Here is a 13,590-nt window from a genome sequence, read left to right on the forward strand (position 1 = left end):
GGTACCCAGAGAGGTGGAGAATCCTTCCTCCTTGGAGATGCACAGCTCCACTGGAGACAGCCTTGAGCAGCACCGGGTAAACCCTGCTTGGAGCAGGAGCTGGGACGAGAGACTTCCGGAGCTCCCTTTGCATCCAACACCCGCCTGCAGCGCTGCCATCTGAATCCAGAGTTTCACTGGGGCACAACGAGCTGTAGTTTCCTACAGAGTGATGGAAACAGCCAGCACCACCTCCAGCAGCCCCCGGCACCCCCAAGCTGCCTGGGACATTGCTGCACACCCAGGGCACGGGACATTTCGGGGAGACCGGGGCTTCCTGCTCTGCCAGGCCACAGGAAGGCAGAAGAGGAGGAGAACGGGGACCCTCGAACAGAAACGCGGTGAAGCGGGAAACCTGAATTTCCTCCGAGCCACATCCCAGCCCCACGTGGCGGGGAGCCCTAAGCGTGCCTCAGCGGCCACGCCGGACCAGAGCTCAAGGTTGTCCCAGCAAGGCTGAGCAGAGGTCGGAGGGGAAGGATGTTCAATTAAAGCTGCTTAAAAAAGCAATCCAACTTTCCATATGCCTCTCTGGTGAAAAAAAAGTCCCAAAGCTGAGCACAGACGGGATGCCAGACTGGGGGCTGAGCACGGTCCCAGCGGCAGAGGTGACTCCGGCTCAGCCGATCACGCCGCATCCAATCCGTGGGGATTGAGGTTGCCTTTTGGCATTTCCTTATGGAAAGTTGGACATTTGGCTAGGGAGAAAACCCCATGCAAGCTCGAATGGTGGCCAGCTCTGTGACACAGTGTCCTCCAGGCTACGCACGGCTCCCGATGCTGGAGGCAGCTCTGCCTGGCAAGGCTTGTGCCTGGGTGCGTTCCTCCGTAGGGACACCGGACCGGAACGGTGGCACTGGGGACTGTGGGAGGGCAAGGAGCCATCCCATCTCCGCTGGCGGCCCCGGCACAGCTTCAGCCCATCCTGTTGGACAAACTCAAGTGCGTCCCCGCAGAAGAAGAGTCGTTCCCTGGCCGGCACCTTCGCCGGCAGGAATTTCCCTGGGCAAAGGAAAAGGAAAGGATGGATTTATCCATCGCATGGTGGAGGTGGCATGCGGTGTGGCCGGGAGGTTGGCCCTCGTGTCGCCGTGCCACGTGTGCCGTCTCGCTCACACAGCTGCCCAGAATAGCGTCACCATCTGGTTCCAGCTGCCCGGGGACGTGGGGGCCTCCCCGGCCCCGTCTGCGATTACAAAAAGTGAATTCAAACATCAACTCAACCTAACTTGGCCTTCCTTTATCCCCTTTCGGTTTTGGGGTTTTTTTTAATAATTCAGGTTTGTCTCAGAAAAGAGAGAGGGAGATAATGTCTGCAGAGCATTTAATCTTCTGCCCAAAGAATAGCAGAGAGCAAATTAGGATCTACTCCAATTAATTTGCCTTGATGGGCAAAATCTGGAGAGCAGCCATATCTGGGAATTAAGAACAAAAGCAGGGAGTGTAAAGTAGGTCGCTGGAGTTTCATAACCGGAGCGATGGGTTTTCACAGCACGCCCGGTGCTCAGAGGCACCCGGTGCCGGGGGCCAGCAGTCCCCGTCCCCCCGTCCAGCGACCGCGGGTTTCAGCCGGGGCAGCTCTTTACGATGCCGGCCAGTGTGCCGGGAGCCAGCTGTTCAGTTTGGGGGGCAGGAACGAGGACTTTGTCCCTTCCCGTGGTGGAACGTGGCCGCAGGACAGTCCCAAACCCCTGCCACAAACCCTTGAACCCAACGGGAGGACAGACACCAGCTGCTTCTCATGATTTCGGAGCACCCGGAGAGCTTTCCCGCGGGTCAGCATGCCTGTCCTTGCTCTCACACTACTGCTCCCGGCCTTGCAGGCACCTCCTTGAAGGAGGACTGGGGGTGACACGGTGACGGTGGGTTTAGGGTGATGCTCTGCTAAGGACCCTTGCACCATGGGGGGTCACCAAGCTGCGGTGACCCCCAGGCCCATCCTTGCCCTGCATCCCCAAATCCCAGCCCCGGCTCCCCAGAGCCTACAGACTGTGTGGGGACACGCTGGCGTCACGTATGGGGACACCTTCCAGCTGCAGGACACGCGCGGCAGCGTAGCCAAGGGTGCGGGCCACGCGTGGTGACACGCGCTGGTGTGCAGGGCACGTGGTGACACAGCCAAGGGCGTGGGACACGTGTGGTGACATCTTCCAGGGCGTGGGACACGTGCGGCACATCTTTCTGTGTGCAGGATCAAACCCCCCGCGCGTTTGGGGGGTGTTCGTGGGCCTTCCCAGGCACCCACAAGCTCCCGGCTGGATCGAAGGGGCGCGGTTTGGTGCACGCTGGTGTCACCATTGTGGTGACGGCCTGGCAGAGGCCCCCAGCTCCCCAGCCACCTCCCGCCACCCCGCCAGAGGACGATGGGCAGCAGCCCGCGGCAGCGAGCCCACCGCTCCCGGCTCCGCGGAGGTGCCGGCAGGGCGACGGGTGCCGCATGGTGCGTGGCCGGCGCCTGTCCGGCGTTTATCCTCTTAACCACCCTGTGGGGATCCAGCACTAATTCACCCTTAAACACAGGATTGTCAGGAACTGGAAAGGAAAGAATCGGCGGATTATCCCCCCCGGCGCCGGCGTTAAACACGGGGAGCGGCAGCTGCCGGCCAAGGAGAGCTGGGACGACGTCCTGTGGGGGACTCGGCACCATTCCCCGGCAAAGGCCGCCGGGAGCCTGTCCCCACTCCCCCCCCGCCATGTTTTGTGTCCCTCCCCAAGGCAGCTCCTGGCTGGTTAATGAAACAAATAACAGGCAATAAATACGGGGCGTCCCCGTAAAGCTGAGGGATCGCTCAGCCCCCCCGGGGTGCACCACAGCACAATCTGGCAGCATTTCCCGGCCCCGGAGGGCGCAGGTGACCGGAGCAGCCGTGGTGACATCCCAGAGGTTGGGGATCACACGTTTGAGTGACCAGACATGGCAGGAAGAGGTTTTGCAGCAAAACGAGCAATAATTTCCCCCGGCCCCATGAAGACAGTGATAACTGAGCTTCTTGCTCGCACGCTGAAGACTTTCAGACACGGGATGTTTTTGGGACAGCCTTGGAGTCGCCCCAGGGACCAAAGTCACTGCAGCAACTCGCTACTCACAGCACGTGGCTGCTCTTCTCACCGCTCCCGCTCGCGGCTGAGCCTGGCGCGGCAGACACGGCTGTGGCAGGTCCAGGACCCGGTGGCACTCACGTTGGCCGGAGGGTTTTGGCGGTCAGGGTGCTGTTGCCTTTACCGAGTGGGATGGTTTCCAGATCTACCCGGAGTCTCGGGGCCGCGCCAGCCAGGAGCCGTTGATCCGTGGAATAGGTGGGGTGGCCCATGTACCGTTTGAACGTCCCTTTAGATGGCGGGCAGGGGGAGATGGCCATTCCCTGGAGAACGGGGAGGTCCCTTCACCAACCTGCACCTAGGGGAACCCGTTTGCCAGGATGGGTTTTAGTATGCTAGGAAAAAAAATACCTGCAGTTTGCAGCGTAATGGCAACAGGGATGGGAATAACAGGATCTTCCATCGATGGACACAGCCACGTTAAACTCCGGCACTTGGTTTAACTTCAACGAGTCCCACTTGGGACCTGGATGAGAGCTTCGGTTCCCTGCTTTTCTTCACCTAGATCATCTCAGCTAAAAAACCCTCCTCATTTCCCTGCAAACCCCAATTTCCTTCATGACCGTTAACAGGACCAAATATAGCAGGACCAAAATAAGAGATGGAAATGGGATTTCTTTCAGAAAATTGTCTGATGCCACTGGAGATGCCTACCTGAGGACAAGCTACCGGTGTTTTCCTGCGCTGCCCCTTACAATAAAGACACCATTTGACCCATCTCTAAAGGGAATACCCTTTATGTCGAGCCCTGAGGAGCAGCTGGCAGGGACCAGCAGGGTGGTGGGAATCGCCAGCCCAGCCCTCCCCGAGGCCGTCGGCGTCCCGTGGGCTGCCCGGGGTGGCTGCTGGGGATGCGCCGGGGGGGCAGAGCCACAGAGCCTCCCCGCTGACCCTCCCCGGGGCTGGTCCAGGGACCGGCTCCCCTCCAATCCCCGGAGCAAACCCGGAGCTTGGGAAAGGCACAAGGGGCATCCCACAGCAGAGAGACAGGAGAAATGTAAAAGCGTCTTTTAATATAAATATAAATCCATCTGAAGGGCTCCAGGAGAGGACCGTGCCCCGCGAGGGATGCCCGGGAGGAGGTGGGCTCGGCGAGGACCGCAGGTGCCAGTGCCTGGCCGGCGCCGGGGGACTGACCCAGGGCATCGGCCGGGCAGCGCTAGAGCCGGGGCACCAGCAGCGGCAGCGCCAGCAACGCTAGGAGACGGGGATGAGGGGGGGTGGCCGAGCCCCGCAGCGTGGCCTGGTTGGTCTTGGTGGCCGGTGAGCCACGAGCGCTGGCCAGGCGTCCCCGGGCGCTGCACAGCTCCTGCAGGTTCCCCTGGAACTGGATCTTGCGGGACTCCTGGCGCAGCGATTCCCAGATGGCGGCTGCTTCCTCGGGACAACTCGACAGCACCTCGCTGGCGCAGGCATGGAAGTCGTCCCAGGACCTGGGGAGATGGGCAGGAGCGAGGGGGACCGCTGGTGGCAGGTCACCTGGCCGTCCCAGCAGCTCCCGCGGGGACGGGGACACTCACTTGCAGATGGTGTCCAGCTCCTGCGCCTCCTCGCCGTCCTCCTCCCGCTGCCGCCGGACGCTCTGGGCCATGCTGTCCCCCAGGCTGATGAGGCAGCCGGCGAAGCCCTTGTAGATGGTGTCACACTTCCCCGCCATGCTGATGGGCTCCTGGCTCGCGACTGCGGGGGAGAGGAGAGACGGAGCTGAGCCCCCGCAGACACCCCTGAAGACCATCGCCTGCCCGGCTCAGGGGTAGGTAGCACCAGGTGGGGGTGGCACCAGGCTCCAAAATGTGTCGAGGGGCTGACACCCCCTCCCACATCCCGCCGGACCCGCCGGCATCCTCTCCCTGGGCGCTCGGAGTGAACCTTTGCTCCTGGCCTGGGAGCACGACGCGGCGTGATGTGATGACCCCGTAAGCGATGCTGCCATCGGCCGCAGGGGAAGAGCAGCGTGCCGGCCGCTTTGTGTCGGACCTCCCAGGCTCTCCCCGGAGCCATCTGTCCCGGCTTTTATCCCCGAACAGCAAAGATTAATTTGTGACTACAACAGGGGAAAAAAAAAAAAAAAAAAAAATCAGCAAAAGCAAAGGCTCCTCAAGCTGGAGTTCCTGCTCTAACCGCAGTGGGAGAGAAGGAAAAGAGGAAGAGGCAAAAAGGAAAAGAGGAAAAGAGGAAGAGGTAAAAAGGAAAAGAGGAAAAGAGGAAGAGGCAAAAAGGAAAAGGCAAAAGGCACCAGTGCAACCCCAGCTGCTTCACCCTGAGAAGCCTCAGTTCCCTGCTCTGCTCCGCAGGGATGAACCACAGGGACTGCCCGAACGCCAGTGCCAGCCACGGGGTGTGACGGGGTGTGTTGGGGACGACTGCAAGCGCCATCCAGGGCTGGGGGAAGCCCCCAAAGAGCTGGCGTGTGGCTGGGTCACAGGGAAATGCTGCATGGTCGGCTCAGCTCTGCCCTGGGGTGCCGCAGGGCCAAGTCACGGGAGGCGTGAGACTTTCGGAAGCGCCATGCGTGTGCGCCCGGGAGCTCGCTAAGCTGAGGGTGCTAAAAAGACATGAGAACAGACCTGGAGGGGTCCCCCACAGGAAGGAGCCCCCAGAAGAAGCTGAAAGTAGCCCAGTGGCTGCCAAGGCAGGCAGGATGTCTCCAGGGAGCTGTGTGCCGTGCCGCTGGCATCCCATGCCTGCACCCCTGGAACACGGCCCTGAGCAAAGCGGCTGTGGCCGAGACTAGCACCAGGGCAAGCCTGAAACCTCAGCCCGTCATGGGGCACAGCGGGTGTTCGCAATGAGAAACCCCCCGATCGCATCACCAAGGAAACTCTCGGAATGATGCCAGCCACACGGCTCTCAAACATCGCAGGTAGCGATGGAGAAAGTGGGATCCGTTGCTCCTCTTTTGATCCAGCCAGGCAACAAGCGTGTCTCCCACCAGCCCAGGGACACACCGGCCCCAGGATGGCGGCTGCATGGCAGGGTCGGGCCAGCAGACCCCTTCCCTCGGCCGGCCGGTCCCTGTCACTGGCTGGGGTTTGGCCTCCTGGGCTCCTCTAATGCCCAGCGCGAGCCCTCCCCTCCGCCAGCTCCCTGGGCACAAGGCCGGGCAGGGCAGGCAGGGGAAACCAGGGGGGCAAATCAGGAAAAACCTGCCCCCGGCTCCGGCAGGGAGGGAGCCCCAGGGGAAAGGCAGGGAGGGAGCCCAGGGTGCTGCAGAGCGTTGCTGGCTCCAGGCAAGCGCTGATGTGGCCGTCCAGCTTCTAGGGAAGGAAGGGCCTGAATCATCCACCCTCCGAGCCCAAAACCTGCCCCAGGCTTGGCCATCCCCATCCTCCCCTCTCCGTGCAGCGCCGCGCCAGGTCAGCCCCCGGGGCTCCTGCATCCCTCTTTGGGGCAGGGATGCCGCTGGGTACCGCTGCACCCAGAGCCGGACGGTGTCGCCGGACGGTGTCGTCCCTCGGCTCTGGAAGGAGCGGGAAAGCGTGAAGGCGGCACGTTGGTGCCGGCGAAGCGCAGGATCGTTCCCCAGCGGGCAGGATGCCCTCCAGGCCCCGGGTGAGGGAGGGCAGGCAGGGACAGGCAGCGGGAGCGGGGGGGGGGTGTGGGCAGACCAGGGCTGCCCTGGGGCGCTGCTCCGGGCTGGGGAGCCGGAGCCCGGGGACTGTCCCCGCCCGAGCAGAGGGACCCCCGGGCTGCGAAGCCGCTTTCCTCCTTGCCCGGCCCTGCGGGACGGCAGGACGCGGGGTAACGGCGGGTCGCTGAGCCTCGGGGCAGGCGGGCGCCCCGCTCCGGCAGCGACAGGGGGTACGGGCGGCGCGGGGGCAACGCAGCCGGAGGTCCCGCTCCCACCCGCCCGCCTCCCCCGGCCCCGGCGGGGAGAACCCGGGGAGGTCCGAGCCCCGGCAGCCCCGGCACGGAGCGGTTCCCGGGTCTCGCCGCCCCGCCGGCACTCACCGAGGTGCAGGAGCAGCGGGCACACGACGCCCAGGAGCCGCCAGCAGCCGCAGCCCATGGTGCGGACCCGCCTGTGCTCCGCGCTCCGCCGCCGCCGGCAGCCCCGGAGCCGCCGCCCCGCCCCGGGCCCGCCCCGGGCCCGCCCCGAGCCCGCCCCGCCCGGCAGCGAGGAGCAGGAAAGAGCCGCTTTTTCGGGGTGGAAAGGGGAAAGAGTGGCTCCTTCCGGCGGGCAGCAGCCCACCGCCCTCCGCACCCAACGCCGGGGAGGGCCGGACCGCAGCACCCCGCTGGCAGCGCCCCGGGAAGCTCCAGCAGAGACTCGGGGGGACGATCTGGGGAAAAAAGGGGATCCTGGCCCCGGGAGCTTGGCCCTCCAAGCCCCACCCAGGACTGGTTCCTAAGGCCCTGCAGCCTTTCCTCTGCAGCACAACCCTTTTTTCTTTTTCTCAAAAAGTTGTTTATTGAATTGTTCTTAATGTTATTTCAAAAAAAAAAAAAAGTCAAAATTTAGATAAAAAGAAAAGCCCTGGTGTAAAATCAAAACTAATCTCTGAACCATGGACATGCTCCGATACACAACAGAACCGATGCCCCCCCCAGGGCAGGCACAGCTTGCTGCTGCCCAACCATCCCAGCCCCGAGCCCCTCCATGGGTCGCACAGCACCACGTAGGAGGGGCTGGGCACCCCACCGCCGAGCTGGAAATAATGAAAGCCCCTTGCCAGCCACTCACCCCCCTGGGAGGAAGACTTCGAGTCCCTGACTGAGATACAGGTACAAGGTTCTGGTCAACAAGGAGCACACGTCCCCGGCCGCCCCCTCGCTCCGGGGCTCAGCGTGCACCTCCCTTCTCTGCTCACGGCAGCAGAATCCGAGCTAAAGGGGGAAGAAATGCACCAGCTTCTGCTGAATGCGACGTGGACTGCCAGCCAGGCCTGAGGGACGGGTGGGCAGGTGAAGAAGAGACTTAACTCTCTCAAAAAGAGGCTATTTAGGAAAAATAAGCCAAGTGAGCGTTCAGTGACTATTTGGGACTATACACAGGTGGCGTTTGCCTTAGAGACATCACACACATGTTGACAGATTTCCTGGCAAGAGCTCTTAACACAAGCCATACGTGGTTAGTAACTATTGGAGCTGCTGGGTGGGCTTCCGTGGAGCAGCCCACATGGTAGCCAGGTCCTCCTAAGTCATGCCGGGGGTGACCAGGCCCTGGAGCATGATCATGAGGCGCCGGGCCGGCTTGCTCAGCGTGTTGTGGGGTTCCACCTGGAGGAACTGGAAGAGTTTCTGCCGCACCTGGTTCATGACTGACCCCATGTGGTCTCGGGTGATGGGGTCGCTCTGGTCCAGGTGCATCACGGCTTCCTCCAAGTAACTGAAGGAGAGAGACCAGGGTTAGAACCAAACCCAACGTGCAATCCCAATCCGATTCGGTTCATTTTAGCACCCAAGATGCATGATTCCACTCCCCCACCCACCCAAACTCAGTGCAGTACGTTCAGCCATCAGAAAACAAACGTCACTGACTCACAGCAGAGGCCACCTCTCCCTTCATCAACAGGCAGGGCAGCCTGTAGCCTGCAGGACGTGCAACACAGCCCGGCTGCTGGAACCAGGCAGGCTCAACAGCGAGCTACAACTCCCCGCAGAGCTGGAGGTGGCACTTGGCCACAGGCCACGCCTGGTCACAGCTCTGTAGGTATTTTCTTTGATGTCTTTTTTAGCATAAGCAGAATTAGTCACTCATCAGGCAGTAAAAATGCTCAGCAGCAAGGCTTGTTTCATGTAGGGATGTATTTAAGGTCTCCTGGAGGTGTGGGGGGAAGAGCAAGAATTTTACTACACGCCGTTCTGAAGTTCAGAGGAGCCACAGACTTTCCAACCGCAGCCCGAGGGTAAGGCGAGGCGGTGACTGCCTGTTTTCACTAACAGGCCAGCCTGAACCCACACAGCAGCAACCTTAACTCCCATTACCGGCTCGTCTGTAACTTAAAGCTCTGTTTCAGGTTTTCTAGTTTGCTTTATCCCTATTGTTAACTTGAGTTAAAACCTCAATTTCAGTCATTTTCCATACAAGCCACAGTCCAAACCTGCAGGGACCTTAACAAGTTAGGTTTTTTAGGGCGGATAAAGGGTTTTGACTCACTAAAATCGTTCATGGCAAATATCAGCACAGTCACTATTTTGTCACACGAGCTTTGCTTAGAACATCTAACAGACGTTACTTCCAGTAGCTCCTACTGCCACCTCCCACTGAACCTGTCTGGCAGTCACGATGAGACACTGCTGACACGATGTCCAGTGGCAGGTGAAGAACTGAGGACAGAGCAAAGCGGCTCTGGGTATTGAGCTGTCCGGGAATCACAGGACTATCCTTCCTCTTTTGCCTCCCCAGGGGAATTGCTCCTTGGCTGAAGGAGATCGCTGCACGGCCCACAGATATTTACGGGCGACAATCCAGGAGGTAACAGCACTCACAGGCGAGTACCCCTCCTCCTCCTACCTCCGGGCAGCAAAGCTTTCCGTGGCAATGCCTGCCTCTTTTTCCAAGTCCCTACCGGTTGCTCCCACGCCAGTGACAGGCTACAGAACCTCCAGCCTTCATCAAAGTATCGCCTTCCCCTCCCAGGCAGGGAACGTAAAGCTAGAACCAGGAGCAGGTCTGCACAGGTTCAGACCCGGCACTCTGATCATACTCACTTCAACTTCAGCTCCGTACGAGTACCCAGATCCGAGGAGAGCTGCTGAATGAGCGAGAGCAGCACAGGCTGGGACAGCGGGCATGGATGCTGTCCGAACACTTGCTGAGTATCCACAGTCTCACAGACATACAGGACCAGGTTGAGATCAGCCGCTGTTAGAGCCTGCAAGGAAGACGCACGTAGAAATGCAGAGGAAGCCACAGGCGGGTGAGGGACACAGGACAGAGCGCGAGGCAGCCCGCTGCCTCGGGGCAGCTCAGTGGCTCACCAGCCTCCTCTGGGAGTAGAATTCCCTGCAAAGCCTGCTGTACATGCAAGCAGGGCCGTGCTTAGGCTCTCAGTCTATACTCAGAGGACACCTGTGGCTGTTCTAAGCAGAACAGACCACGGAGAGGGCAGCAGAGTACAGTTAGGACAGAGCAGGACCGTGTTTGCATCCCGAGCCAGCCCAGTGGCACAGCACTGCTGGTATTCCCAGAGGAGTTTGTCTGCAGCGACTCAAACGGATCTGCCTACGCGTTCAAAGGCAAAGGCAAGGTCAGGCCCCAGCTGGTAGATCTGCCTGGAGAGGCTTACGAAGCTGTTGCTCTTCAGGGGTGCGCCACGTGCCACCGCTGATGGCAAACCACTCTGGCTTACTGGAGCCCTGACCGTGTCCCAACAGGGTAGGGAAGAAGGAACTTAACTGCCACCGAATCATGGAACCTGCACGGCTCTGGCATGACCTGCACCCCTCGAGCAGTCTGCTGCTACACACCTTGTAGCCAGCTCCTGTACGAGTTGCTGTGGGATTCCGTGCCCACCTCGAGGAGCTCTTTTTCCCCTACTCCACCTCCCGACAAGCAGCGATGCCCGCTACCAGGAAGCCTAGGTACCTGCTGGAAAGCTTGGTTGAGGTGTCCCTGCTGGAGCAGCTGAAGGATATGAGTTTGCTGAGACTGGAAATCCAAGTGAGCAGAGGGGATCGGAGTCCCGGCCGCCGAGCGCATTGCCTGGACGATGCTGGAGGTGACAGCTGCTTGCTGTTCCTTCATCGCCAGGCTCACTTCTCCCTTAATGACTCTCTGCACCTGGGCCAAAATAGACTCCTGCATGCTAAAAAACAAAAAGAAAACACCACAAACAGGCGTCTCTGAAAATGAAGAGCTGAGGGACTCCATTGCACGGAGCTTGTGCCAGCGAGAAAGCACAGGCTGGCTTGCTTATCGCACCACAGCTCCCAAAGGGTTAATACAAACCGCTCTGAGGCACAGGCAGCGGAAACGCAGCTCTGCGGCCAACACCACAGCGTCCCAAGGTGCACGTGGAAGATGCTGGGATTCTGTGCAGGAAAGCGATGTTTCGGGGAGCCAAGTCTCTCGTTATACAGTGTTTTAAATCTTTAATGCCTCTGGCTTACCAACAAGGCTGCAAAGCTCTAGGTTCATCCCCGAGCGGGCTCAGCTTTCTACTTCAGATCTGTTAGATGGAGTTTCCTACCCTGCAGCTGACACCTTTAGAATGAGAACGCGCTTCCACCGAGCCTCTGACTTCTCTGCTCAAGACCAGGTCACAATGCAGGCTCCACTGCTGTGTGTTACACCTTTTCCCCCCCAAGGGCCAGATCCTCCCCTCTTACAAAAGGTACAAAGCATTGAACCTGCTCTACTACAGGTAGAATAGCAGGACTTCCCTGGGAGCAAGGACAGCCCATGCAAGGAGACCAGAATTTAGTCTGGCAGCCTTCCTGGCAAGCCTGGTCTGCATCGAAGACCCCAATGCGCTCTGACATATGTTCCAGTAGCTTAAAATAGACAGAAGCATTCTGCCCTGCAGGTGACCACTGGCCAATCTTAACGCCTGGCCATTGGCCTCATGGTGTGAATATGCTGAAGGCACCGCTGGGATCGCACCTTGAAACCAGGATGGCCAAGCACAAATCGCTGCAAAGCAGCTGGGAGGACAGAGCAGCCTGCAGAAACTGTCAGTGTGTCCGAGGACACAGAGTTAAGGAGAAAATCCTTCAAAAGACCAGAAGAACATTTTAAAACAGGAAGGCTAGTCAGTACTTTTGGGCTGCCTTAGGTCCTTCTGTCCTTCAACACGCACGCAGGACCCTGTGAGCTCTCAGATGCAGCAGCGTTGCAGTTGGTTGTTAGAAACCGTCTTTTGTTTGTACTCGCAGCTCACACCCTTTCCCATACTGTGCACAAGCCAACAAGGAGCCCTACAGTGGCAAATGGCTTGTTTCCACAACTAAGCAGGAAGAGGTGTTCGTTACACGCAGGTATACGTCTCACCAACATCTCTTTCCACAAGCCCAGTTGCCAACTTACTTGCCCACGATAATGTGCAGCTGATGCTGGACCTCAGCGTGGACGCTGGCTGCGATGGTGGAAGCCAGCTGCTCGGTGGTGCTCTGGAAGGTGCTGACGAGCTGCCGAAGCTGATTCAGCAGCGGGTCCCGGACCTCCTGTTCTCGTACCTTCTTGTTCTTCAAGTGAGTCTCAAGCTGCTGGATATCTGCAACAACCAGAGAGGAAGATGTTTGGGCCACCGGTACCTGTGGAGATTGTCAGGGCAGAAATCCAGCTGCACGTTCTCCAGGAGAACAGATTACTGAGCCGGCGTACGAACACCAGGAGAGAGGGGACAATACACCCTGCTGCATTACACAGACCTAGGAACCCTGCTGCCAGCCTCCCCACCACGCAGGATTACACGATACAGCACCCAAGGCATGAGTTCTCTTGCGACAGACCTCTACAGACACTGTTTGTTCAGGGCCACATAAAGGTGGGAGTGAGGGTATTTGATTTCCTACACAGTGCGAGTTGGGATCGGCATTAGTGATGGAGTTCAATGCCAGTGGAGACAGAGGAGGAACATTCCTCGCAAAAATAATGTAACGTCTGTAGAGATCAAAAAGCTGCATTTTAAAATATTATATGAATTAGTCCGATCAAATGGGAGAAGAATATAAGCTCTATTTACTTCTGGGAGAGTTGTGAGGAAAAGGAAAGGTACAAAACAAGCACCAGCTGGAGACACTCTGCAGATCTACGGAGACGAGAAGTCGCTGTGCCAGCACTAGCCAGCTTCAGGTCCCCTCAGAAACCAGCTCTGCAGAGTAATACCTGCCTGGCCTGCCAGAAGGCCAAGGAACTGGATCCCAAGCCTGAGAACAGGAAAGATCTTCTCCAGTGCATCAGCATATAATTTTCTTTACTTAAGAGTATAGTTTTGTTTTTTCCAGCCTGACCACACCTGCACTGCTCAGCCACTATTTAGTCTCTGGATCATCCCTGTACCCTTCTCTAAACTTTCCCCAAGCCATTTACTACTCCATAGATGAAGTCACAGATTCACAGAATGAGGCCAAGTGTTTTGCTGCGTGAGCTACAGAGAGCAGAGCCAAATCTCTGTTCTTATAGTATGACCCACAAAACCCTCCTCACTTCTGCTTCTATTTCCCAAGTGTGAAACGGAGCACGCAGATGGGCTAAGAGGTTAACAGTCACCAGTGAAACTCTGAAAGGCAAAGACATGAGAAAAGGGCAAATTGTTGCAAATACGCTGCGCAGAGAAAACTCAGAGGAGAAAACCTACTCACATTCCTGCGTGCCCTGCTTGAAGGTGTCATTGATCTGCTGGAACATGGACTGGCAGCTCTTCTCGAAGGCTGGCAACACCACGCTCTGAAATGCTTCCCTGTAAGCCGACTGGATCGGCCCCTGCAGGGTATCGGCCGTTGCCCTCACAACGGTGTCTGTAAGGTTCTTACAAGCACACACAGAAGAGATTCCAGAAAATTAAC

At 58.6% G+C, this 13,590-nt stretch overlaps 2 protein-coding genes across 3 annotated transcripts in view; both read right to left on the reverse strand.

Annotated features, from left to right (window-relative positions):
- Positions 1 to 4,141: 4,141 nt before the first annotated feature.
- NRN1L (neuritin 1 like) lies at positions 4,142 to 7,204 on the reverse strand. Its single transcript, XM_075765491.1, has 3 exons — positions 7,090 to 7,204; positions 4,659 to 4,818; positions 4,142 to 4,571 (listed from the first exon to the last, which is right to left on the reverse strand). The coding sequence occupies exons 1-3, from the start codon at positions 7,145 to 7,147 to the stop codon at positions 4,298 to 4,300; spliced, it is 492 nt and encodes a 163-aa protein (XP_075621606.1). The 5' UTR covers positions 7,148 to 7,204; the 3' UTR covers positions 4,142 to 4,297.
- Positions 7,205 to 7,522: 318 nt separating this feature from the next.
- Positions 7,523 to 13,590, reverse strand: part of EDC4 (enhancer of mRNA decapping 4) — a 36,163-nt gene continuing 30,095 nt past the window's right edge. For both annotated transcript variants that reach the window (XM_075765203.1, XM_075765204.1), the window contains 5 exons: positions 13,387 to 13,552; positions 12,110 to 12,296; positions 10,670 to 10,889; positions 9,793 to 9,956; positions 7,523 to 8,467 (listed from right to left, as the gene is read on the reverse strand). In XM_075765203.1, the coding sequence (XP_075621318.1) occupies positions 8,275 to 8,467; positions 9,793 to 9,956; positions 10,670 to 10,889; positions 12,110 to 12,296; positions 13,387 to 13,552 (930 nt within the window). In that variant the 3' untranslated portion in view covers positions 7,523 to 8,274. The remainder of the gene's footprint in view (positions 8,468 to 9,792; positions 9,957 to 10,669; positions 10,890 to 12,109; positions 12,297 to 13,386; positions 13,553 to 13,590) is intronic.

This window comes from Balearica regulorum, chromosome 13 (genome assembly GCF_011004875.1).
Source record: "Balearica regulorum gibbericeps isolate bBalReg1 chromosome 13, bBalReg1.pri, whole genome shotgun sequence".
Lineage (NCBI taxonomy): Eukaryota > Metazoa > Chordata > Aves > Gruiformes > Gruidae > Balearica > Balearica regulorum.